Source organism: Leucopleurus acutus, assembly GCF_964270905.1.
Source record: "Leucopleurus acutus genome assembly, chromosome: 7".
Taxonomy (NCBI): Eukaryota; Metazoa; Chordata; class Mammalia; order Artiodactyla; family Delphinidae; genus Leucopleurus; species Leucopleurus acutus.
The window spans coordinates 22,915,859-22,942,245 of NC_139150.1; the positions used below are offsets into that span (position 1 = coordinate 22,915,859).

Sequence of the window (26,387 nt, forward strand, 5' to 3'; positions counted from 1 at the left end):
TTGCTTTTACTTTTTGCAAGGGTTTCAGTTAAGGTCCTTGGCTTATAAGCCAAAAGGATCTTCAGAAAGATTAAATCAGTATATCTTCCCTTTTTGAGAATTTAAGTATTTATTCACTCCTATTGTTCAGCCCTAAATCTCCCTTTAACTTTTTTCCTTTCCTAGAAGTAGTGACTCACCCCAGATCTACACATAGGAGGCTTAGGATCTGTAGGCTGTTTGGAAGGGGCGGCTGGGAACTTCTCCTAAATGTGCTTTGGGACAGCCTTCACATCAGCTTGAGAGAAGGTCCATTGCTCTTAAAAAGTGGGTATGACGTTGGGAGAAGGAAGAAGAGCTGAAGCCCTTATGAGCCATGCCCAGGCACCACCACTACTTCCTCGATAAACAGCTTCCTTTTGGGGCTGATAAATTTCGTTTCTTTTTCTTATACATTGCTGTTTCAAAATACCGTTTTTAAAATGCCCATTGAATGTATGTTCTGGTCTAATCAGCTAGTGTGTCCCTGGACTTCATGCCTTTCCCTTCAGGAGCTTTTTTTTCTCCTCAGGATTTAACTGGTACCTTAACTGTAGTGGAATTCTTTTGCTATGAGACCTTGCATGGTTGTGTGAAAGCCACCTATTGACCCACAAAAACCGTTTCTCTCTTTCAAGAACCTATAAAATGCAAGGCTCCAGGGAATCCAGAAAATGGCCGCTCTTCCGGGGAGATTTATACTGTGGGTTCTGAAGTTACATTTTCGTGTGATGAAGGGCACCAGCTGATGGGAGTGGCCAAGATAACGTGTTTGGAGTCTGGAGAATGGAGTCATCTAATACCATATTGTGAACGTATGTTGAGTAAATTCCCCCATGTTTATGGTGTTTGGCCATATCTAGAAAGTCAAGGTGGAGAAATGCCAAGTGTTACGTTGTCTCAGTATTCTTTGTATTTAAAGCCCAGTATTGGGCTTTTATTTAAACGTGAGCAAAAACCTAGAGCTGCCCTTGAGCTTTTAGAGATTTTTACACACAGTGGCTAAGAAAAGCAATGCCTTTTGGTTTTCCTCCCTTAAGCCGTTTCCTGCGGTGCACCAGCTATCCCGGAGAATGGCGGCATTGACGGATCAGCATTTACCTATGGCAGTAAAGTAATATATAGGTGAGTGTCTAAGATTAACACTACATTGTAGAGTTTGTTGATGACATGCTGGTAGTGATAGAATACTGGAAGAAAAGACGAAGAGTAATCCCAGAGGATGTTTTCAAATTAATATGGAATTAATTGAATGACATGTTTGGGTTTGGATCCAGAGCGCCAGCTTATAGCCAGAAATATTCATAACTTGCAGGGTCTTCTTCCATGGCATCCTAGGGACTCATTCTAGACAGCACCGCTCTCAAACCAAGAATTTTCTGTTTGTCAGACACAGACTCACAGACATAGAAAACAGACTTGTGGTTGCCAAGGGGAAGGCGGGTGGGGGAGGGATGGATTGGGAGTTTGGGATAGTAGATGCAAACTATTATATAGAGAATGGATAAACAACAAGGTCCTACTGTATAGCACAGAGATCTATAGTCAATATCCTATGATAAACCATGATGGAAAAGAATAGGAAAAAGTGTATGTATACACATATGTATAACTAAATCACTGTGCTGTACAGCAGAAATTGACACAACATTGTAAATCAACTACAATAAAATAAATTCTAAAAAAAGAATTTTCTGTTTGCAGCTTCTAATCCATGACAGAAACTGGAGACAAGCCAAACCCTAAATCCGTCCTTCTATTTATCACCCAGCAGGATCCCTGAGAGCAAGATGCATAGTATTCAACCTTGAAAAAATTTTTTCAAAGCATTATTTCAGTAGGAAAAAAAAGTGCTCTAACAATATGTGTAAATTCTTGGTCTTTTTGGAAGTTTTGGCACAGATAAACTTACGCAAAATAAGGCATTCTGTTCTGTCATTTTCTTTTATCTTCATCAGGTGTAATAAAGGATATACTCTGGAGGGTGAAAAAGAATCATCCTGTCTTGCTAGCAGTTCTTGGAGTCATTCTCCTCCCTTGTGTGAACTGGTCAAGTGTTCCAGCCCCGAAGACATAAATAATGGGAAATATATTTTGAGTGGGCTTACCTATCTTTCTACTGCATCGTATTCGTGTGACAATGGATACAGGTACAGTCCTAGACACCAGCCAAGCTTCCTACAATACCCTGTTCCTCATTATTTACTCAGTGGGTTTCACTTGCATGTGACTGGCCAGCTTGAAATACAAGTTTTTAAATGTAAAAGATATTCTCAAATGTGTGTACTTCTTGAGGCTCAGCCTATAGTAAATGCCCAGGGAAATATTCCATCTAATTTTGTCTCTGGGACCTCTAATTCAATGTTATAAACATTCAGACATTAAACAGGAAAGCAAAAAATGTTTATGAAGCGGAACACAACACCTAATAAAATGCTTTAGTGATGGATATTTTGGCAAACGAAATATTGCATAGGATGTCGTAAAAATCATGTCAAGATAAGGACCAGGGTCCTTAATACTGTTAAGAGGTTAATTTGATTAATGGGGTGTGTGTGTGTGTTCAAAAAGAAGGGACAGTATCTCTGGTGGTCCTGTAGTTAAGACTTCACCTTCCAATGCCGCGGGTGCGGGTTCAATCCCTGGTCAAGGAACTAAGGAATTTGTTAATATTGTAACAAATTCAATAAAGATTTTAAAAATGGTCCACATCAAAAAAATCTTTAAAAAAAGGCGGGGGGGGGCCTTCCCTGGTGGCACAGTGATGAAGAATCCACCTACCAATGCAGGGGACACAGGTTCAAGCCCTAGTCCGGGAAGATCCCACATGGCGCAGGGCAACTAAGCCTGTGCGCCACAACTACTGAGCCTGCGAGCCACAACTACAGAAGCCCACGCACCTAGAGCCCGTGCTCTGCAACAAGAGAAGCCACCGCAATGAGAAGCCCACACAGCGCAACGTAGAGTAGCCCCCGCTCACCGCAGCTAGAGAAAGCCCACACACAGCAACAAAGACCCAACACAGCCAAAAATAAAATAAATCAAAACAAATCAAAACAAAAAGAAGGGACAATAGAGAGTCGGGCTGTGATCAGAAACTTGGCCAACAGGATCTGACATGAAACAGATCAAATGAACAGAAAATGGAGTAAGTTGTACAATCAAAAGCTGATTGGCAAGTGAAGGTGGATAAGCCATGCCGTAGGCCTGCGAGGTTTTTAAATTCAAAGGAAGACCAGAGGTCAGAGTGATGAGCAACACTGTTCAGATGCCCAGGCTAATGGCAAGGGCAGTTCCCTCTGACCTCAGTTACTTGACTTCCTGGGTGTCTGTCTTCCTTATCGTTGAATCCTAACCAGCATGTTACTTCTCATCCAAGTAATCTGCTAATCACAGCACCACCAATGAGCACATTGGACCATTTTATTTTGCACCCCAGTTATGTTGTTTTAGCCTACTCATAGTTTTAAATGAATCTATAGCCAGCTGAGATTTCCATTTAAAAAAAAAAAAGTGATTGATTGACATTGATTGCCACACGCCATGTGGGATCTTAGTTCCCCAACCAGGGATTGAACCTGTGCCCCCTGCAGTGGAAGCACAGGATCTTAACCACTGGACCGCCAGGGAAGTCCCAGATTTCCCTTGTTTTTATATAAAGCAATAAAATGGGAAGAAACTTTATTTTTATGTATTAAAATTCCTCAAGTGTCCCCTATTCTCTCCTAAGTCCTTCCTTGTTCACCTCCAGAGCAGTAAGTAAATAGCCAACAAAAGAGGTGGCACCATTCTTTCCTGTAGCTTGCAGGGCCCTTTGGTCATCGAATGCTCGGCCTCAGGCAGCTGGGATAGAGCGCCACCTACCTGCCATCTCGTCTTCTGTGGAGAGCCACCGGCCATCAAAGATGCTGTCACCACCGGGAGTAACTTCACTTTTGGGAACACTGTCACTTACACTTGCAAAGAAGGGTGAGTAAACCCGTTGAAGGAAAGGAATTTTGGGAGAGGATGGGCCCAACCGCAGATGGGCTCCATTGAATACTAAATTAAATTTCCTGGCGGCCAAAGCCAAAGAGAGCTTTATGTTCTTTTCTTACAACAGAAAGGGAGTATATTCCCCTGTGGGAACAATGTTTTCCTGGAATTAGAGTAATTTATCAAATTAGGCCTTGAATAACGGACATTGGGCAATGCAGTGGAAAATATCTCTATACTTTAATTAAAGATGAAAAAAGCGTATTTAAATAGGCATTTGTGTATTTATCCTCTGCCAAATCAAACGCAAGACGTAGGTCACAACATAAAGATGCCACATCTGCATGAAAAAAATATTAAAAAGTTCAGATTTAAAAATTTTTAATGATCTCATTTAATTCAGAGATAAAATGTAAAAAAACAGGAACAGATTACCAAGTGCTTTCATACTCGTCTCATTTTATCCTCACAAAAACCGTGTAAGACACAGAGAAAGGAGAGGCTCCCTCTGGGATGGTGATCTGCTTAGGGTCTCAGGCAGGCAGTAAAGAATTGAGGGGTGATTAAATCCCAGATCATCTGACTGGCATTTCATTGCTCATTTTTTTCCGTGCTTCCTCAATAAATGTTTTCACCAGTAATAGTTTATAGCTTTCACACTCCAGATTTACCACAGATGCTTTTCATGCAGTTGGAACGAGTGACAGCAGAGGGGCTGCCATTTTCTGCATTTGTGTCTCAGCTCTATCTTTCACTCACTGTGCAGCCCGGGGAAAATGGTATAACCTCTCTCTGCTTCTATGAGTCATTAAAGGTTGATACTCCTTATGGATATTGTGAGCAGTAAAATGATATACTGCTTGGACTAGCCAGAAAATAATAACTCAACAAGCTGTGCCACTACTATGATGTTAGGACAGAAGAGAGGACACAGTTTCATGAAAGTAACATGAAAGTTGAAGTTGTTTTCACCTAGATAGAAGACCGTTCCACTAATACAGGCCACCAGCAGGTGGCAACCATATTTTCTTGCAAAAAGCTCTTGAGAGTCAAATACTCACGTAAATAACTGACAGAAATCCCGGATCTTAACACCTTCTTAAGTGAGAAAAGAAATCTTGAATATTAAAATGTCACTGTAAGAATTGGCTTTTTAAAATTTATTTTGTTGAAGTATAGTTGCTTTACAATGTTGTATCAATTTGTGGGAATTAGCTTTTGATGGCCCCATCTCTCCCCTGTGGATTGACTCATTTAAAAATTGCTTCCTAGCGAACTACACAGTACTATTTAAGATTAGTCATTTAAACGTTTGTGAAACCTTATCGATATAAATGTTCCAAATAATAGCTACATATTGACAACTTCTGGGTTTTTTTCTGATTAAGAAGTAATGTATTATCACCATATAAAACTAGAAAATAAACATATATTTTTTAAATTGCCCGAAGATAAATGATACTTTACTATATCTCCTACTAGAATTTTGTCTTTGCATATACTTTTAAAGATCATGCTCTTATAAAAATTCCCATTTTTCTTTTTTTCACTATAAATCATTCACTTATAAGAAGAGTTCTATATCTGCCTAATGTTAAGTCTACGTAGCATACAAAAAGGGTTTGTTAAAAGAAGCAATAAAGACAATAATGAAAATCACAACAAATCCCTGCATTCGTAGAGGGTTTTACATTCTTCAAAGGACATTCCTGTGAATTATCTCATGTGCTCCCTTCAACAAAGAGGGGGATTTTGAAGAAGATATATTATTCCCACTTTATAGTTAAAACATAAAGGTGTTGGGCCACGTTATCGTACAAATCCCTTCTGCTCTAAGCAAATAGACACTCTGTGGGAGTTTTCTTCTCATTGAAAAGATGGAAACCAAATCTGTCATCTCAGTCATATAGCTGTTAAAGGGTATGAGGCCATTTTTATAAAAGTGCTTTATATGTGCGTGAAGGTACTATATAAATATGGCTTTATTAGTATTTTCTGTGTCATCATTATTGTTATGTAAAGTGATGACATTTTAATAATATAGGGGAAACTATCTTAAGTAGTTAATCAAATTAATGGAAAGTACACGTGGTCACAAATCACTACCACTCATGTTTTTTTCCTAAAAGAAAAATATCAATAGCTATTAGGAGATAGTTTCATTTTTCTGAAAGTAACAATTTTGGTGAGAGGAAGAACACTTTGCCCCTTTACACACACTTACTCTTAGAGAGTTATGAGGGTGGCCAGACCGGAGAGCTCTGTCTTATTCCTTTTTTCTGGACAAATGCCTAATGAAACATTTAAATATACAAAAGAGCACAAAACCAAATTAATCTCTATTTAAAATTACCTGTGTATCCACTGCTGAGATAAAAGTACATGTTAAATTTTTGCCATAGTTATTGTAGATCTCTCTTTATAAAAGAAATACAATATTACAAAAATAACTAGAAGCCATTCTCATCACTTTCTCACTCTTCTCAAAGTAAGTGTGCATTTTTTTCTGTGTTACATATGTACTCATAAACAAATATGCTGTTGATTTAAATGTTTTAATTTTCATGTACGTTGTTCATACTCTGAGATCCTTTTGAAGCTTGATTTTCGTTTAACGTCGTGTTTTTTGCCTTTGTTGATAAAGGTAAATCAACAGAATTCATTTTAACTGCTGTATAGTGCTTCCTTATCAGAATGAGCAATCTCTAAGTTACCCATTTCCCTGCTGGTAGAGGGTTAATTGCTTTCCACTTTATTTGATGATACAGCAGTGCTGAAGTAAGCATCCTTGCACATCTCCCAGTCCATAGAAGGAAGAATACCTCTGGCCTAGACACCAAAAGTGAGAATTGTTGGGTCATGAGGCATGCATATTTTTAACTTTATACTAGATAGTCCTTAATATTTATCAATTGTTTCCTTTAGAGTTTGTTTTTTGTATGTGTCAAATTTAAGAAGTTTTTCCTACTCTGAGATCATACTCAATTTCTTTGCCTTTCTGCTGAACAACTCAAAGATCTTAGAAAATATTTGTGTCTGTCACCCCTCTCATCTTAAATGTCTTATCACTATCTACATTTTACTTCCCTCTTATTTTACAACTTTCCAAATTAGTCATTTTTTTAATATACTCAATGCTTATTTAGATTTACTAACATTTTTATGAATCTTTCATAAAAAGCATTCATTTTTATGAATTGCTTTTTCCATCCCACTCCTTCCTTTGGGTTTAATGCTTCTGCTTCCTAAAGTACATCCTTTATATCTTTCTTTTGGCAAGAGTCAGTATGTTACACAATCTTTGTCTGAAAATAATAGTATTTTACCCTTGCTCTTGAATTATAGTTTAGCTGGGTATACAAGTCTACATTAATAGTTTGCTTCCATAAACATTTTTGAAAGATATTTCCATTGCCCTATGACTTCTAGTGTTTCTATTGAGGATTCCATCAGTCTAATTTAGTAGCCCTCAACCAGGAGCAATATTGCCCTCCAGGAACATTTGACAATGTCTGGAGACGTTTTTGGTTGTCCCCGTTGAGGGAAGGTGCTATAGGAACTAGTGAACAGAGTCTGGGGATGCTGCTGAAACATCCTACAATGCATAGGACAGACCCCCGCAACAAAGAATTGTCTGGTCCAATATGTCAGTAGTGCTGAGGTTGAGAAACTGGTTGAATTGTTGTTCCTTTATAAGTAATGTGTTTTCCCTTTATTTATTTTTTTAATTTGTCTTCGTTGTTTTGGTGTTTCTCTGTGGTATGACTGAAGTTGTACTAATTGCCATTCATCTTGTTCAGGGCTCATTGTACTTCTTACATCTGAGAATTTGTATCTTTCACCAATTTTAGAATAAGCTATTTTCACTTTAAATATTCTTCTTAACTTTCACTTTTCTCTATTTCTGTAAGTTTTATTAGATAAATATTGGAGCTTTTATTTCTACTTTACATGTTTATTAACCTGTCACATTTCCCATCTCTTTAAAAACTTGGGTTGCATTTGGATAATTTCCTCACATATATCTTCCAGTTCACTAATTTTCATTTCTACTATCTGTAATCTGCTTTTGAAACGTGTCCCCTTTTTATGAATTTTTATTTTCTATATTTTTATTTTTAGAATTTCTCTTTATTTTTCAACTATTTCTTTTTACAGTCTCTTCTTTTTAAATAGGATTTTAAGGGTTTTTGTCCTTAATTATTTGAACATATTTATTTCATTTTTTGTTTTAGATTTTAGACCACTTTTTCTATCATCTCAATTTATTGGTGCCCTCATCTTGCTGTTTGTTCTGTCTACTGACCCATTCATGATGGAAAGCGTGCATGTGTGTTTTGTAATTTCAGATTCTGTCCTTGTAGTGTTTGGGACTTGTTTGATCTGTGACAGTCCTTTAATGGTCTGAGTATAAGGATTATATTTTCTTCTAGGTGCCCCAGGAGTATCACCATCCAAAAACCTACTTTCAGATTTATTTATCAGTTCAAAGGCTTTCCATACAAAATGAGTGGTATAAACCCTACCCTCAAGTCCACATGACGTGCAGTCCTGGGTTCTGCTACCTTAGCCAGGACTTTGTTTTTCCAGCCAGATTCCCAGCAAATACAGAGATCTCACTTGTCATCTCACTAGGCCTCTAGGTGGAATTTTTCTGGTGAATATCCTTTCAGTGTATGTCCTTCTAGGACATAGATTCTTGCCAGAGACTCAGCTATTACTCTCTATTTCCCCTTTCCTGTCCAATCCAAGGGCAGCCATAGCATTCATTCACAGGCTTACTTTTCTGTTTTTAATTTCCTCTTCATTTCTGGCACATGGAGATTTCCTTTCTGGTCAGCTAAGCTATGCATTTAAAATAATTTCTGTTGTATTTCATCAAGTGTTATATAGCGAGGGTGTTCAGACAATATTATAGCCAGAACTAGAAGTCAGTGCTTGTCCTCTCTCTCTTCACTCCTTTTCTCTCTCTCCCCACCAAGGGATTGATTAGCATAGGTCAACATGCATTAATGTCTGTTCTATTCCAGGATGGAATCACTGTGTTCATGTCATGACTTTTGTGTAATGGCTTTGGCATCCTGCTGTCTCCTTCCACTTCCTAAAATGCTGTTGGCCTGATAAGAATGTTAGGGCCTATTTCCCTCCCTAGCCCTTTCAATTCCCTCTTCTCCCTTGGGGCTGCCTAACACAGACCACTGACCTACACACCATTTAAGCTACCCACTCCTGTTTATTGGGTGCACATACACACATTATTGTTTTGGTCTCAGTATTTTTGTCTTCTCTTATTGGTGGTGTGCTTTGCATGGGCCTTTCCTTGGGTTAAGAAAAGAAGACACTCTCTCAAGATTAGGATAGAAGAGTAGAGACTTTAGGAGACTGGAGTAGTAAGATGAATGCCAGAGAAGAAAAGGAATAAGTCTGATTTCTGTCTCCTGCCCTGAAATTGGCCTTCCAAATTCACCTTTTTTCAAAACATTACACTGGTTTTCAGCTTTTTGCCTCAATTAATAAAATGTTCACTTGTTTCCCGTTTTCCTTTTCATCCTCATGTATACTCTCTTGGTGAGAAACTCAGTAGGAAGGAAGGGTCATTGACATCCGAACATCCTGATAGAATGTTTCCCTTTTGAGTCTTTTCAAATATAGACTTTTAAATGCAATTAGTGAATACACTACGATAACATTTTTGTAATCTTTTTCAATTGAAAACAGAACTAATTACTGATACAGATTTATACTTTCTATTGCTCTTATTCAATTGCAGCCCTTTAAATATCTAGTATGCTGCTCTTTTAAGACTCTTTTAAGGTTCTTTTTCGCAGAAGAGAAGAGCTAATAACCCACTGGGGAGCCTTCTCACAAAGCTTCCCAGGCCCATGCCTCTTAGTAGGCGTTCGCTCCATGAATCAAATCACTGAAAATTGCATCTGGAGATTACTCTGCCCATTTTCAAAGGATTTTTGTTATCATTCCAGAAGTATGATAATGTATTTACAGCCAGTGTATCCTAAAATGTGTCATTCTATGACATCACTGTAATATCGATGGGACAATTTTCCTTGGAATTATGGAGGAAAACAACTTGTTTTATAATACATATGGCCTGATTTTTTTTTCTTTCTTTTTTTTTTTTTTTGCGGTACGCGGGCCTCTCACTGTTGTGGCCTCTCCCGTTGCGGAGCACAGGCTCCGGACGCGCAGGCTCAGCGGCCATGGCTCACGGGCCCAGCCACTCCACGGCATGTGGGATCTTCCCGGACCGGGGCACGAACCCGCGTCCCCTGCATCGGCAGGCAGACTCCCAACCACTGCACCACCAGGGAAGCCCCATATGGCCTGATTTTTAATAACAGACTGCAAGGGTGTCCCCAGTGTCTCTTGAATGAGAATACAACAGGTCACACAGAGTAAAATTAAATATTTCAATGTTTTAGATTTGTACCAATTCCAATTTTTCCTGTTTTAGTAGCCAATGTATATAGGATGTATCTTATCACCTGTACAAAACTTTATCATTTTTAAGTGATTCTTTTACATAAGCAGGTGGAATATGTCTTCCAAAAATCTTAACACTCATTTAGATTTCTAACATAATGAAATGGTGTGGCTGTTCGATCAGAGACCAGTTATAGTTCTATCTAGGCAATAACTACAAATTAATTCCTCTTTTTTTTGCCATTCAGAGAATATATCCTTCTTTAGCATCTTAAAAGACTAACTGATATATATATATGTTTCAGGAGACAGTTATTTTTGATAGCCTCTGTCCCCATCTTCACTGAATATGCTGTCTAGTCTAAAGCACTGGCTTTATTTATTTATTTTTGAAGCCACTCAGTGTAAATTCCTCTGCTCCTCTGAAATGCCAGCCATTCAAGTAGTGATAGCTTGGCCCCAAGGTTCTACAAATAGATCATTAGAGCTAATTGAGAGGTTTCAGTAAGGGATCCCAGCCCCTTCATAACATTTCCATGACTAAAAAATGATCCTACATTCTGGTTAACATGCCAGGCTTGCAGCTTTGGAAGTGAAGGTGTAGGGAGACAGACGTTTAGACAGACGTTTCAGCCAGCTCAACCTCAAATCTGCCTTTCTCTTTCTCATCAATGGACATGATTCCAAGTCTGTTCACTCTCAGAGTCACTGTCCTCTGAGCCTATTCCAATAGGTCTATAGCCCTTTTTGAATTGTGATACCCAGAGCTGAATGTGCAAATTAGAATGTAACTGCAAGAGAGATAAAAACACCAAGCCTAGGGACTGACACGTGGTACTTAAAACATGACAATTTATTTCATTTCTCTTCTTCTCTTTCCGGATAAATGAGTTTCTAAAGATGCAGTAACCCTTTTAAGGATGTCACCATTGACTCATTCAAGGAAACTAAAGTCTTTCACATTGGCTGCCACTAAGCCAGGTTTCCCTTTGTGCAGTTTTTCTTTATTATCTATATACGGGACCTCCCATTTTATCTTTGTTAAATATTACCTAGTAAGATTAGAAACATTGAACTGCCCTGTTAAAACCCTTATCCTTCACCCTACAGTTATGTTTTGCTTACAAACTGATGGGCTAAGGACAGAGTTTTGTGACATTAGAAGATACGAAACGCCCAACTAGCTTACTTCTATTAACCAATAATACTCTTTGGGTCATCCAGTTAATAAACCACTTAAATATCTTTCTGTTCTAGCAGCATTTCTTCTGCTAAAATCCTATGAGAATCCTTGTCAAAGGAACTGTCAAAAACCATTTTCCAGTTAATCTGTGCCTGCCGCATCTTCACCCATTAACCACCACAACTGTCAAAAACACACAAGATCCTAGTGACCACTGCTTCCTTTTCCAGATGTTCATAGGCCATTCCTAACTACTTGTAAGTCCCCACAAGCCCCCAGCTATGTCACACTCCCATTTCTTTGCTCCTGTTACTTTTCTTCCTTTCCTGCTTCTTTCACGACTCCCCTCAAAAGCTATTTCATCTGGGACACAAAGTACATGCACTGCCATTGCCTTGTACACTAGGGAAGGGATTCTTGCACACAGCATGGCCCAATTGCCTAATGAAGAACTAAATGTTGATTGAGAATCATAAAGAAAAGTCAAGTTCTTAAGTCAGAGAAAGGGATGGTGTCAATTCTAGGAAAGTATGGATAGTATTGAAAACGCAGTCTTTAAATTCATTTATTCAAGATACATGTATTTAGTGGTAATCTTCCATTATATTACAGAAGAGCTTTTTGCTGTGATTTTCCGTTAGGGAAGAGTCATTGGTGGAGATTGTCCAGCAGATCAGGGGTCAGAGGCCTAACGAAGTGCTGCCAGATTACAAAACTCTGTTCTTGTGTCCTCAAGAGGCTTTGAGGAATCAGGAAGGTTCTGGAAGCAGAGGCTTCTGCCTCAAAGCAGTCAGTCCCATTACCTAAAGGAAGCACTGTATAGATGGCACAGTGGATCCTAATAAATCAGGGATGTCTCGGGTGATGTCTATAAACTTCAGCCAATGAAATACGGTAGCAACATCAAAGGACCCCATGAAAATAATGATGCATGGTTCAAAGTGTGCAAAGGATGTAAACTGTGCTATAAAAATATAAAACATTCAAGAGCCTCTATAGGAAGCATCCTAAATGCCCATCGACAGACGAATGGATAAAGAAGATGTGGTACATATATGCAATGGAATATTACTCGGCCATAAAAAGGAACGAAACTGAGTTATTTGCAGTGAGGTGGATGGACCTAGAATCTGTCATACAGAGTGAAGTAAGTCAGAAAGGGAAAAACAAATATCGTATGTTAACGCATATATGTGCAATCTAGGAAAATGGTACAGATGAACCGGTTTGCGGGGCAGAAATAGAGACACAGATGTAGAGAACAAACGTATGGACACCAAGGGGAGAAAGCTGGCGGGGGAGGATGAATTGGGGATTGGGATTGACATATATACACTAATATGTATAAAATAGATAACTCATAAAACCTGCTGTATTAAAAAAAGATTAAACCAAGGATGTGAAAAATCTGTACACTGAAACTACAAAACATTGATAAAATAAATTGAAGGGGACCCAGAAAAAAGAGCCTCTATAAATGGAGCCCATTCTACACAGGAATAGCAGAGTCTAGGCACTCAGACCTAGGGCAATGTATTTTTAATAATACATTATTATTTTTAATAATAAAACTATGCTTGTAACATACTGTCTTTGTATATCTTCCTGGATCCTTTAAGACAGAAGCCATCCAAAAATTTATTATATATTCTTATACAAAGAACTGAGCTTTTCCACAACAATGAACTGCAGCAGACCCTAACTGGAGACTGTGCTCAGCTATTGGGGAAGGCTATGAGTATTCGCTTTGAGACCACTTCTATCCATAGCACGATATATGACTGTAGATAGGGTAGGAACACATATCTCTGATGATGCCCTATCATTTTTTCCTTGATCTTTCTGTTTCCTGTAGATTTCCTAAATCTTGCCAGAGTGGGTGAAGGAATTCTAATCTCTCTATAAGAGCCGATTCCTTATAAAACGAAAAGGGACCTCAGTAGAAATTTTTGCTAGCTAATGACTTAAGAATCTTTGCTGAAGGGCAGGTCAGATAAGTTGTACTAATGACACTGCCATACAGTTTCCACAGAACACCCACCGATTGCGATCTAACCGACCTCCTTTTAAAAAGAGAGAGGACATTGCAGCACTATTTACAGTAGCCAGAACATGGAAGCAGCTTAAGTGTCCATTGACAGATGAATGGATAAAGAAGATGTGGCACATATATACAATGGAATATTACTTAGCCACGAAAAGAAACAAAATTGAGTTATTTGTAATGAGGTGGATGGACCTAGAGTCTGTCATACAGAGTGAAGTAAGTCAGAAAAAGAAAAACAAATACCGTATGCTAACACATATATATGGAATCTAAAAAAAAAAAATGGTTCTGATGAACCTAGGGGCAGGACAGGAATAAAGATGCAGACGTAGAGAATGGACTTGAGGACACGGGGCGGGGGGAGAGTAAGCTGGGACGAAGTGAGAGTAGCATTGACATGTATACACTACCAAATGTAAGATAGATAGTGGGAAGCAGTTGCATGGCACAGGGAGATCAGCTCGGTGCTTTGTGACCACCTAGATGGGTGGGATAGGGAGGGTGGGAGGGAGATGCAAGAGGGAGTGGATATGGGGATATATGTATACATATAGCTGATTCACTTTGTCGTATAGCAGAAACTAACACACCATTGTAAAGCAATTATACTCCAATAAAGATGTTAAAAATAAATAAATACATACATACATACATACAAAGGGAGAGTCATCTCCTAAAAAAAAAAAAGGAAGAGAGTTAGAGCAACATCATGGGAAAGATAGAAGGGTTGGAATCCAGTAAACCAAATTCCGATCCTACCTCTGCTGCTTGCATCCGTGTGACTCTCAGCAGATTTCCTAGCCTGTCTGAACAACCATTCACTCATCTGCAAAATGAAGAGATTAATATTTCTAAACAGGGTTCGGTTGGTGCCAAATTATTTTAGTCCCCTTACGCTTCATTATTAAGACGATGGACCGATCGGATGTTAGACAGTCCTTTCAAACTCCCTGTCCTCTTTCGCTTCTGTACAAAAGTGAGAATGAAAATCAGAATGACTCAAATGTAATTATTCTAATACTGCGTATCCTAATGTTTTGTTCTGCTTCATTGAGAGAGCACTTGAGCATAATTAAGATTTTTGTAAGTCATCAATCTATCATCATATATGGGGAAATAACCTGTGCATAAACAAAGCAAAATTTATTCGTGCTGGTTGAATAGCAGAGCCATATGCAGACACAGCTTTTAATGCTAACCACATGGTTAAGGGTTTAGGAAACAATGGAGACTGAAATTATAATCCCTCCTTTAAAGTTCATTGATTATAAGCAAGTGGATAGCTAGGAGTTATATGCAGGCTACCTGTGGTTCATCAGAGCTTTTGTTTCAAAGACTAGCGATCAAATTAAGCAACGGAAATCATCTATAGCTAGATGAAGTTCCAACTTTGAATTGAGTCAGACAGGACCGTAGCTTAGTCCTCATTTTTATTTTTAAAGAAATGTGTAACAATTTTTAGAGGTTTTTTTTAACCTCTTTATTGGAGTATAATTGCTTTACAATGGTGTGTTAGTTTCTGCTTTATAACAAAGTGAGTCAGCTATACATATACATATATCCCCATATCCCCTCCCTCTTGCGTCTCCATCCCACCCCTCTAGGTGGTCACAAAGCACCGAGCTGATCTCCCTGTGCTATGCGGCTGCTTCCCACTAGCTGTCTATTTTACATTTGGTAGTATAAATAGCAAAATCCACTTCCCTTTCTGAACAAGCCCTAATATTAATAACAAGATGTATATCTTAAACGAAGGTCATTTGATCAATAAGCTCAAATTCAAATAGTAAATATTGTTTTAAAGGATAAAGGATAAAAGTAAAGTTATTGGTGGAAAGATTTAAAAAATAAAAGCAGAATAAGAGGATGCAAACACCTTTTCTCAAATAATGTGCTTAGTTACTGTTCCTTTCTCCCTAATCTCATAGCTACACCCTTGCCGGTCCTGACACCATTGAGTGCCTGGCCAATGGCAAGTGGAGCAGAAGTGATCAGCAGTGTCTGGCTGTCTCCTGTGATGAGCCCCCCAGTGTGGAACATGCCTCTCCAGAGACTGCCCATCGGTTATTTGGAGACATTGCATTCTACTATTGTTCAGATGGTTACAGCCTGGCAGACAACTCCCAGCTCCTCTGCAATGCCCAGGGCAAGTGGGTTCCCCCAGAAGGTCAGGCCGTGCCCCGTTGTATAGCTCATTTTTGTGAAAAACCCCCTGCTGTTTCCTACAGCATCTTGGAATCTGTGAGCAAAGCAAAATTTGCCGCAGGCTCAGTTGTGAGCTTCAAATGCACGGAGGGTTTCGTACTGAACACCTCAGCAAAGATTGAATGTCTGAGAGGTGGGCAGTGGAACCCTTCCCCCATGTCCATCCAGTGCATCCCCGTGCGCTGCGGAGAGCCACCCCGCATCATGAACGGCTATGCGATTGGATCAAACTACAGTTTTGGAGCCGTGGTGGCTTATAGCTGCAACAGGGGCTTCTACATCAAAGGGGAGAAGAAGAGCGCCTGCGAAGCCACGGGACAGTGGAGTAGCCCCATACCCACATGCCACCCTGTATCTTGCAGTGAACCACCAAAGGTTGAGAATGGCTTTCTGGAGGTAAGAGACTGATTCACAAGTGTCCATGGCTTTCATCGTTTACAGGGCCAGCCCATTGTAGCTTATTCAGAAGCAGGGACATGAATAGACTAATAGGTGAATAACAGAAGCAGCTAAATCTGTTGGTGGTAAATATTGGAGAGAATTTGATAGAGGTCATGAATCCTTTTAATCTATAGCTTTCTACCTTCTACTAGCATATAGGCACTTGAAACACTTTATAGCAATATTTTAGCCCAGCTATGACGTTAGAATAAAATAGTTTTAAGAGATACTATTTTGATTTATAAAAAGTTACTCCAAGATGGATGTATTGTTTATTTTTATAGAAATCAAGGTCTAAATGGAACCTAGAGAAATCTGTTATCATTTCTTATTTTTAGACAAAAGATGGGGGTAAGCCATCCATTCACCATAAGGTGGTTTTTGCAGTTTTCTTTTAGGGAACCTAAAGGTAATTTCATCAGGACAAAGGGTTTTGTCAGATCCACACATATCCTCCTTTCTCGTTACTATGTGTCTTCTCATTATATCTATCAAGAAAACAGGAATAACAGTCTATTCCCCCAAATCAAGGGTCACTTTAAAGAGACAGTATTCTAATTAAACACTTTTTTAAAACCCACGCCTACATAGTACCTTTTCTCCTTTATATTCTAAAACAACAGTGAATGCCTTTTATTTAAGACCTTTGCTCAGGTGTATTAGCTTTCCATTGGAAGAAGGTGTCTAGGATATGTAAGGGGACTTTCTTCATTTATTCATTTAACAGATATTTCTGGAGCTCCTACTAGGTGCCAGGTAAGTACTGGAGATCTAGTATTTAATAACACGGATTAGGTCTGTGATGCCATGGCGTTTACATGCATGTGGGGTGCCCAAGGAATAGATAAATAAACAAAACAAATAATCATGTCCAAATACCAAGAAGTTCACTGCACCACAGAAGCTAGACGTACCGTTAACAAAAGAACCATTGCAATCTTTTTTAAAGTTTTCATAAGTAATTCATCTTGGTACTGCCTAAAAATGACCTCTTATTATGTTATTCCCTTATATAGTTGAATGTTGAGAGTATGAATATTAAATTTTTTGTTTAAAAGGTAAAATGTTACTTTTTATTTTCCACCCTTACGTCATGGCAGCAATTTTTTAAAATTATATTAAGGATGAACACAAAACTCTGACAGTAGGTCCATATCCATAAAAAAATTTGTTTTTCTTATTATCTAACAGCGTAAACAAATGTACGTTTGTGTGTGTTTCCTTTTCTGTGAGTAAAACAACACACTCTAGCACTGCTTTGGTCGGTGAGATTTTTTTAATTTACCAAGTAATTTATAATTTTTGGTGTTGCTCCATCAACTCATCAATCGTTTTAGAGAGTATTGATCTTTAGTTATTATGGGCTGACCGCTGTGGCCAACATTTCTGCTGTAGGGATTACCTAATTTGACCTTCTGCCATCCTTTTTGTTTATTTAAATAAAAAAAATAGAGTGGACCTATTGGAAAAATACAAGTCCTCATTTGCTTATGTCTTAATTGATACATTTTAACATAGGCATTTTAGTTTAGTTCTTCTTTACTGTGATTTGCTGTATTTTGTCAGTTATATTGCGTGTTATACAAATTGTACTTCATTGTTTTCTCCCTGTTATGCAGCATACAGCTGGCAGGACCTTTGAGAGTGAAGTGAGATACCGGTGTAACCCAGGCTATAAGTCAGTCGGAAGTCCTGTATTTGTCTGCCAAGCCAATCGCCACTGGCACAGTGAATCCCCTCTGTCGTGCATCCCTCTCAACTGTGGAAAACCTCCCCCGATCCAGAATGGCTACAGGAAAGGAGAAAATTTTGAAGTAGGGTCCAAGGTTCAGTTTTTCTGCAATGAGGGTTACGAGCTTATTGGTGATCATTCTTGGACGTGCCTGAAATCCGGCAAATGGAATAAGAAGCCAAACCAAAAGTGTGTGCCCGCCAAGTGCCCAGAGCCACCCCTCTTGGAGAACCAACTGGTTTTGAAGGAGTTGCCCACCGAGGTGGGAGTGGTGACATTTTCCTGTAAAGAAGGGAACGCCCTCCAGGGCCCCTCTGTCCTGAAGTGCTTGCCATCCCAGCAGTGGAATGATTCTTTTCCTGTTTGTAAGATGGTTCTTTGCCTCCCTCCTCCGCTGATTCCCTTCGGTGTCCCTGCTCCTTCTTCTGCTCTTCATTTTGGAAGTGCTGTCAAGTATTCTTGTGTGGATGGGTTTTTCTTAAGAGGAGATGCTACCACCTTCTGCCAGGCTGATGGCACCTGGAGCTCTCCACTGCCAGAATGTGTGCCAGTAGAGTGCCCCCAACCTGAGGAGATCCTCAATGGCATCATTGACGTGCAAGGTCTTGCCTATCTGAGCACAGCTCTCTATACCTGCAAGCCAGGCTTTGAGTTGGTGGGCAATTCTACCACTCTTTGTGGGGAAAATGGTCACTGGCTTGGAAGAAAACCAACCTGTAAGCCCATTGAGTGCCCCAAGCCCAAGGAGATTTCGAATGGCAAATTCTCTTACACAAACCTACACTATGGACAGACCATTACCTACTCTTGTGACCGGGGCTTCAGGCTCAAAGGTCCCAAAGCCTTGACTTGTTTAGAGACAGGTGATTGGGATGTGGATGTCCCATCTTGCAGTGCCATCCACTGTGATCCCCCACATCCCATTGAGAACGGTTTCGTAGAAGGTGCAGATTACAGCTATGGTGCCATGATCATCTACAGCTGCTTCCCTGGGTTCCAGGTAGCTGGTCACGCCATGCAGACCTGTGAAGAGTCGGGATGGTCAAGCTCCATCCCAACATGTGTACTCATAGACTGCGGTCTCCCCCCTCACATTGATTTTGGAGACTGTACTAAGGTCAGAGACGGTCAGGAATATTTTAACCAAGAAGAAGACATGATGGAAGTTCCATATCTGACTCCTCACCCGCCTCATCATCTGGGAACAGTGGCTAAAACCTGGGGAAACACAAAGGGATCTCCTGCTACACATTCAGCAAAATTCCGATACAACACCCTGGTTTCGTACACCTGTAATCCAGGATATGAACTCTTGGGGAACCCTGTGCTGATCTGCCAGGAGGATGGAACCTGGAATGGCAGTGCGCCATCGTGCATTTCAGTGGAATGTGACCTGCCTGTTGCTCCTGAAAACGGCTTTTTGCATTTTACAGAGACTACCATGGGCAGTGCCATACAGTATAGCTGCAAACCTGGGCACACTCTGGTGGGCTCCGACGTAAGACTTTGTCTACAGAATAGAGAATGGAGTGGTACTTCCCCACTCTGTGAGGCCATCTCATGCCCCAAACCGAATCTAGTTATGAATGGCTCCATCAAAGGAAGCAACTACACGTACCTGAGCATATTGTACTATGAGTGTAATCCTGGGTACGTGTTGAATGGCACTGACAGGAGAACGTGTCAAGAAAATAAAAATTGGGATAGGAATGAGCCAATTTGTATTCCTGTGGACTGTGGTTCACCTCCAGTCTCAGCAAATGGTCAGGTAAAGGGAGAGGAGTATACATTCCAAAAAGAGGTTGAGTACACTTGCGATGAAGGGTTCTTGATGGAGGGGGCCAGCAGTCGTGTTTGTCTTGCTGATGGAAGTTGGAGTGGGACGACTCCCATCTGTGTGCCTGTCAGGTGTTCTCCCCCACTCCAGGTGGCAAATGGGGTGATGGATGGCCTGGACTATGGCTTCGGGAAGAAAGTGGTGTTCCGTTGTCAAGACGGCTACGTGTTGCACGGTGCCCCCAAACTCATCTGTCAATCAGATGGTAACTGGGATGCCCAGGTTCCTCTCTGTAAACCAGTCAGCTGTGGCCCTCCTGAAGATCTTGCCCATGGCTTCCCTAATGGCTTCTCCTTTTATCATGGAGGGCATATACAGTATCAGTGCTTTCCCGGTTATAAGCTCCATGGAAGTCCTTCAAGAAAGTGTCTCTCCAATAGTTCCTGGAGTGGCAGCCCACCTTCCTGCCTGCCTTGCACGTGTTCCCCACCAGTCATTCAGAATGGAGCCGTCAACAGGACAGATTTTGGTTGCGGGCAGGCAGCTCGGATTCAGTGCTTCAAAGGCTTCCAGCTCCTGGGACTTTCTGAAATCACCTGCGAAGCCAATGGCCAATGGAGCTCTGGCTTCCCACGCTGTGAACATACTTCTTGCGGTTCTCCCCCAACGATACCAAATGCATTCACCAGTGAGAGTGGCTCTTTGGAGGAAAATGTGATAACTTACAACTGCAGATCTGGGTATGTCATCCGAGGCAGTTCAGATCTGATTTGTACAGAGAAAGGGACGTGGAGCCAGCCTTATCCTGTCTGCGAGCCCCTGTCCTGTGGACCCCCACCACCTGTCTCCAGTGCAGTGGCAACTGGAGAGGTACACACCTATGGAAGTAAAGTGAAACTCAGGTAAGACCTGGCTCTAGAGTCTCCAAGGGGCACAGGCAGGAGGGTTGTAAAATGAAAAGTGATAGGTCAAAAGTGTAGCTAACTGGGAAGAAAACACCCTCTCTGGGCTGCTGTCCAAAAGCTGAAGCTTTGGCTTCAGCTTGGCTTTATTCTGTCCACAATTATGCAGAAATCCATTGACTTGTAAGAATAAATTTCTACACTTTCAGACTGTAGTTCCTAATATAATTATCATATTCTGTTGCACTTCATGGAACAGCAAGATCCTCTAGCTAGCTTTAATATCTCTTAAATCACAGGCTCTTTTTTAAACATTATGCTGATAAATTTCTTGTTATAACCTAATGATTATATTCATATATGCAGATGTTGGAGAAATAAGGCAAAAGCTGAAGAATTCAGGTCAAAAGTCACATACTTTTTTTTTTTTTTTTTTTTGTGGTACACGGGCCTTTCACTGCTGTGGCCTCTCCCGCTGCGGAGAACAGGCTCCGGACGCGCAGGCTCAGCAGCCATGGCCCACGGGCCCAGCCACTCCGCGGCATGTGGGATCCTCCCGGACCGGGGCACGAACCCGTGTCCCCTGCATCGGCAGGTGGACCCTCAACCACTGCGCCACCAGGGAAGCCCCCAAAATCACATACTTTAATTGGTCAACATTAATAGGGAGATAGTCTTGAGGGGACATCCAACCTATGCTGTCTGGGCAAACTAAGCATTTAATGCACAGATAGTGATTTTTGCTGAAAAGTTCTCCATTTAAAATGTAGTATTAAAAAAAAGATGAGAAAATATGGAATGAATTTGTAAATTAGACTTTTATTGGAATAAATGCCTGTAATGTGTAAATATATCTCAACCCTCTAAATCAATTTAGATTTTATTGATATCTCTGAAGGAATTGTGGATTAGCCTTCACATATTGGCTTCTTAGATTTTATTAACAATTTAATAACTCTTCTTAAGCTTGTCTGTTGTAGACATTTTAGCTCTACCTTCATTTTCTCTTAATTACAGTAAGAAATAGACCCAAGGGAGGATTGTCACTGTAATGAAACCTAAAGAATAGTGGATTATGCACCAAGAAGAAAAACAGAAAGTATTCCTCGCTTTTGACATGCTTTTTCAATTTTCTGTTTGGACGTTGGTGTCTCAGATAGCTTGAGAAATCACAATAAGACCTGCTTCCCAAGACCCTCCTGTTTGTTTTTCCTTGTGTGTTGATTGTCTTCAGAGCTTCACTTATTAGTAAACAGATCATTCCAAGTTTGCAAAACCTGTGACTGCTACCTAGCCTGGTAATTTGCGAAATTTAAACAATATATCCACCCAATAAATGTTAGTTAATTAAAAAAGCAGCATAGTATAGTGGTAAAGGCATGGACTCTAGAGCCAGATTCCATAGGTAGGAATCTCAGCTCTGTCGCTTCCTGGGAAAGTTATTTAATCTCTCTGGTGTCAGTTTCATCATCTGAAAAATGGGCATAAAGAAAATAATCACACCTATTCATAGGGTTGACATGAGAATGGGTTCATATTTGTAGAGCAATTAGAACAGTGACTAGAATTTAACAAATGCTCCGTAAACATTTGCTGAATGAAAAAATGCAAATTTAAAAAATCATAGAGGGTTTTAGAGCCAGCTTGACTTGAGTTTGAACACCAATACTACTGTTACATGATACCTACCTACTAAACAGGGTTAAAAGACACACCCTATGTAGAGGACTTCATTTGGCACAAAGTAGATTCCCCAAAAATGTTAATTGTGTTATATTCTTACTAGGATCTGAGTCTATTTTGGACTTCGTCTAGAGTTTCTTGAACTGTTAGATATTTTCATAATAAAAATAAATTTAATAATGATATTATCCAGAACAAAGGTAAATCATGTCAACAACATTTAAAGCAACTTTAGACTTGGCTAATCCTTAATGTGGATAACTAAGGATTCATCTGGTTGTCATTGTTTTCTTGGTGTTTTTGCAAGGCAGCTCCATCCGCCTGACATTTGAGTCATTTTTAATACATCACATAAAATGTCTACTAAGCTTTATAACAGCTTCTTGAATCCAAGAATAAGTCACCAACTATATTGCACTCCCTTTAAGGCACTCATTTTTACTTTTGCATTGCAGGTGTCTAGAAGGTTATATGATGGATACAGAGATAGACACATTCACCTGTCAGAAAGATGGTCGTTGGTTCCCTGAGAGAATCTCTTGCAGTCCTAAGAAATGTCCTTTGCCAGCAAGCATAACACACATACTTGTTCATGGGGATGATTTCAGTGTGAATAAGCAAGTTTCTGTGTCATGTGCAAAAGGGTATACCTATGAGGGGGTTAATATATCAACATGTCAGGTAAGATTATCTGTCTTAATTAGAACATGTAGGGTATAACTCATTTATATATTATACTATGTGTGTGTGTGTGTGTGTGTGTGTGTGTGTGTGTGTGTGGTTATATATGTAAGTGTATATTATACTATATGTGTGTGTGTGTATAGATATATGTATATGTAAGTGTGTGGATATAGATATACATATACATATATCCACACAGGCAGTATCTTGCTGTCCTGAAAAGAGAAAGTGTCTCGTTTCCAACCAAAGAATTTGAGAAGTTTTTTGGTAGAAATATAATAAAATATATCTTTCTTTCCAATGGTCCCAGTTTTAAAAATAAGAAAGTTCCAAGGGCAGGTGAAAAGTCCCAAAGGTAAATAAAACGTTAAACATCTATAACAAGAGATTCATGACAGATGAACTATGTGTATGGTCTACACATAGACTCTCTATGTGTAGAAATGAGGCCTAATTGTTACCAAATATGTTTCCAGTTTTAGGAGAAGAGCAAAGGTAGCAGAAACAGAAATTGGAGTCAAATTCTGCCTCTGCTTACTACTTGTGTCACTTTAATAAAGCTACTTGGAATTGCCAGGCTCCTATCAGTGTGGTATTAGTGTAAAATTCGGTAGAAAGGGAAATGAATGGAATGGAAGAAATAAGTCAAAAGTAGATCCTGATAAAGGAATCGTCACAAGTCAGTGAAGAAAGGAATCATTAATAAACAAATCATTCTGATACAATGAAGGAACCACTAGGGAAAAAATCAGTATATACCAAAATAAACTCCAGATATATCAAAAGAAAACAATACTATGTAGCTTTTAAAAGTTAATAGTAATACCCAGAATCATTTGTGCAAAAAATATATTTATTGAAGCATTATTTACAGTATTGAAAAATTAGATACAATTTATATTTCTGACATTAGGGGAATGGTTAATTATGAGGCAGGCATATATATATATATATACATGTATATATATATGTATAAAATTATTTCTGGCTCATCTGTAGAATAAAGGGCTTAGCCTCAAGTCTTGTTTTAGACAGCTATTCAACTCATATGCTATTTCCTCAAAGAAAACAAAACAACATTAGCAAGAGAATAACAGTCTTCAAGGGAAACATCTGTGTACACCTCACTATACCTGAAAAGAAGGCTGGAAAATGTTAATTCTAACGGTGGTGGTGAGGAAATAAAGTAAATGTATGTGTGTCTTTTTTTTTTCTTTAACTATGTGACTTGCTCACAATATATGATAGAGTGTTTTCAAGTATTCATGTTGGGAAGGGAGAAAAGGAAGCCATCTTTTTAAACTTTGGATCGTATGCCTGAAAGGTGCTGTTTCTCATCAACTTTAGATGAAAACGCAGAATTATGTCAAATATAAGGGTGCATTACTATAAGTCATGGAATATTTGTATCTACCATCCAGTCCTCATGCATCATAATGAAAACATACTTCCTGGTGTTCTTGATTTTTTAAAGGATTCTATGAGGAAGAAAATGCTTGTTTTGTGAGTTTCAGAAATGTCTAAAATTGTTTAGTGATGACTGTTAAAGCCATCTGATAATTAATGTGCGTTTTTTAAGGCCAAAGAAAATAAGTGGCAGAAGTAGGACCAAGTTCTAGGTCCTCTGACTATCATTTGCGGATTGTTCTGTTTTACAACCAATATTTGCAGACTTCTTCATTCATGTGTACTAATTTCTAAATGTAACTTATAACTTGTTATTTAGATTGACGGGACCTGGGAGCCACCGTTTTCTGATGAATCCTGCAGTCCAGTTTCTTGTGGGAAACCTGAAAGTCCAGAACATGGGTTTGTGTTTGGCAGTGAATACAGCTTTGAAAGCATGATTAGTTATCACTGTGAAACTGGTTATGAATTAGAGGTAAGCGAACAAATTGTTTAACTAGCATTAATTTGTTTTTCCAGTATACTTAGGAATATTTTTAGTCTTATGCCATTTTGTTTCACTGATTTGGGTCCTAAAAGGCTTTTCTGTACTTTGTTGCCTTATATTTTAGCACTCTCTGAGAAGTATTTAAAGTGACTTACAATTTTAAAAAGCAAAGTAAGTCTCAAATTAAAGAATCAAAGCCATGAAAAAAAGAGGAACTTTGTATACCAGCCACAAGACTTTAGTCGGTCATTTAAACCTGTGTTTTCGCCTCCTGTTAATTGTATTCTACACAGTCCATCCGTCACTGTGGGGAGGCAACCATAAGAATTTAGTTATACAAAGCTAGGGTTTCCTCAAGCAATGGGCCCAAATACCTTGGAAGGTTTTTGATTGAGATTCCAGGTTCCCACAAGGCAGGTGTGGCCTGAAAAAGTCCCCAGAGCAGTTCTAACCAAATACCATGATAGGTCTCAAGACCATGCTTGCCTGGTTTGTAATATTAAAATCCCATCAGCAGCACCTATTTACTTTGGTGTGAATGCTGCAGTCAGTTTTGCTAAAAGCATGATCACATCATCAAACTTGAACTTTAAGAGACCTGTTTTATATTACATAATGTTGTCCTTTGGTTTTTCGGGAAACTTCTTTCCTGTTTTGCTGTTACAATGGTATTAAATGTAGGTTTTGCAGAAATATGCATTGCCAGTGATTTGTTAAATGTGTATAGCATGTTCCATTTTTTTTCTACTGACCATAGAACCAGAGAATTTCCATAAGATGGGTCCATGAAAGCGGGAACTAGGCTTAGGTGGATCTTGTTTTATTTCCTCATCCAAGGATTTTCTTTTTTTAAAAGGTGGGGGTGGGGAGCTTCCCTGGTGGCACAGTGGTTGAGAGTCTGCCTGCCAATGCAGGGGACACAGGTTCGTGCCCCGGTCCGGGAAGATCCCACATGCCGCGGAGCGGCTGGGCCCGTGAGCCATGGCCGCTGAGCCTGCATGTCCGGAGCCTGTGCTCTGCAACGGGAGAGGCCACAGCAGTCAGGGGCCCGCGTACCGCAAAAAAAAAAAAAAAAGGTGGGGGGAAAGAAGGATGGTAATGTAATGGTTATTGCAGTTGAAGAGTTTTTCTGTTTTTGAAACTCAGTTGCTCTTCATGTGAGGGTAGTAATCTTGCAATTTGTTAAGAAGGAAAGTGGTATAAAATCTAAACAAATATATAGCAAACTGATGGGTCATTAAATTTGAGGAAGTAGATAATTTACCTTAAAAATTTTGGAAATATCCCAGTGTTAACCACAAAATTGAGAGAGATGCTATAACAATTGTTCTTATTCCAAGCTACGTATTTGAATCACCTGACAAAGTTTTTCTAAATATTAATGTCCAGTTACTTACAGAAATAA

The 26,387-nt window shown here is 39.4% G+C and overlaps 1 protein-coding gene across 1 annotated transcript in view; it reads left to right on the top strand.

Annotated features, from left to right (window-relative positions):
- The window catches only part of SVEP1 (sushi, von Willebrand factor type A, EGF and pentraxin domain containing 1), a gene marked incomplete at its 3' end in the record, with an annotated part of 178,436 nt that overhangs the window by 129,836 nt on the left and 22,213 nt on the right, over positions 1–26,387 (top strand). Inside the window, exons 33-40 of the mRNA XM_082842808.1 lie at positions 657–833; positions 1,059–1,143; positions 1,977–2,168; positions 3,820–3,987; positions 15,593–16,265; positions 17,930–20,721; positions 22,860–23,085; positions 24,815–24,970. Coding sequence (XP_082698934.1) covers positions 657–833; positions 1,059–1,143; positions 1,977–2,168; positions 3,820–3,987; positions 15,593–16,265; positions 17,930–20,721; positions 22,860–23,085; positions 24,815–24,970 — 4,469 coding nt within the window. The remainder of the gene's footprint in view (positions 1–656; positions 834–1,058; positions 1,144–1,976; positions 2,169–3,819; positions 3,988–15,592; positions 16,266–17,929; positions 20,722–22,859; positions 23,086–24,814; positions 24,971–26,387) is intronic.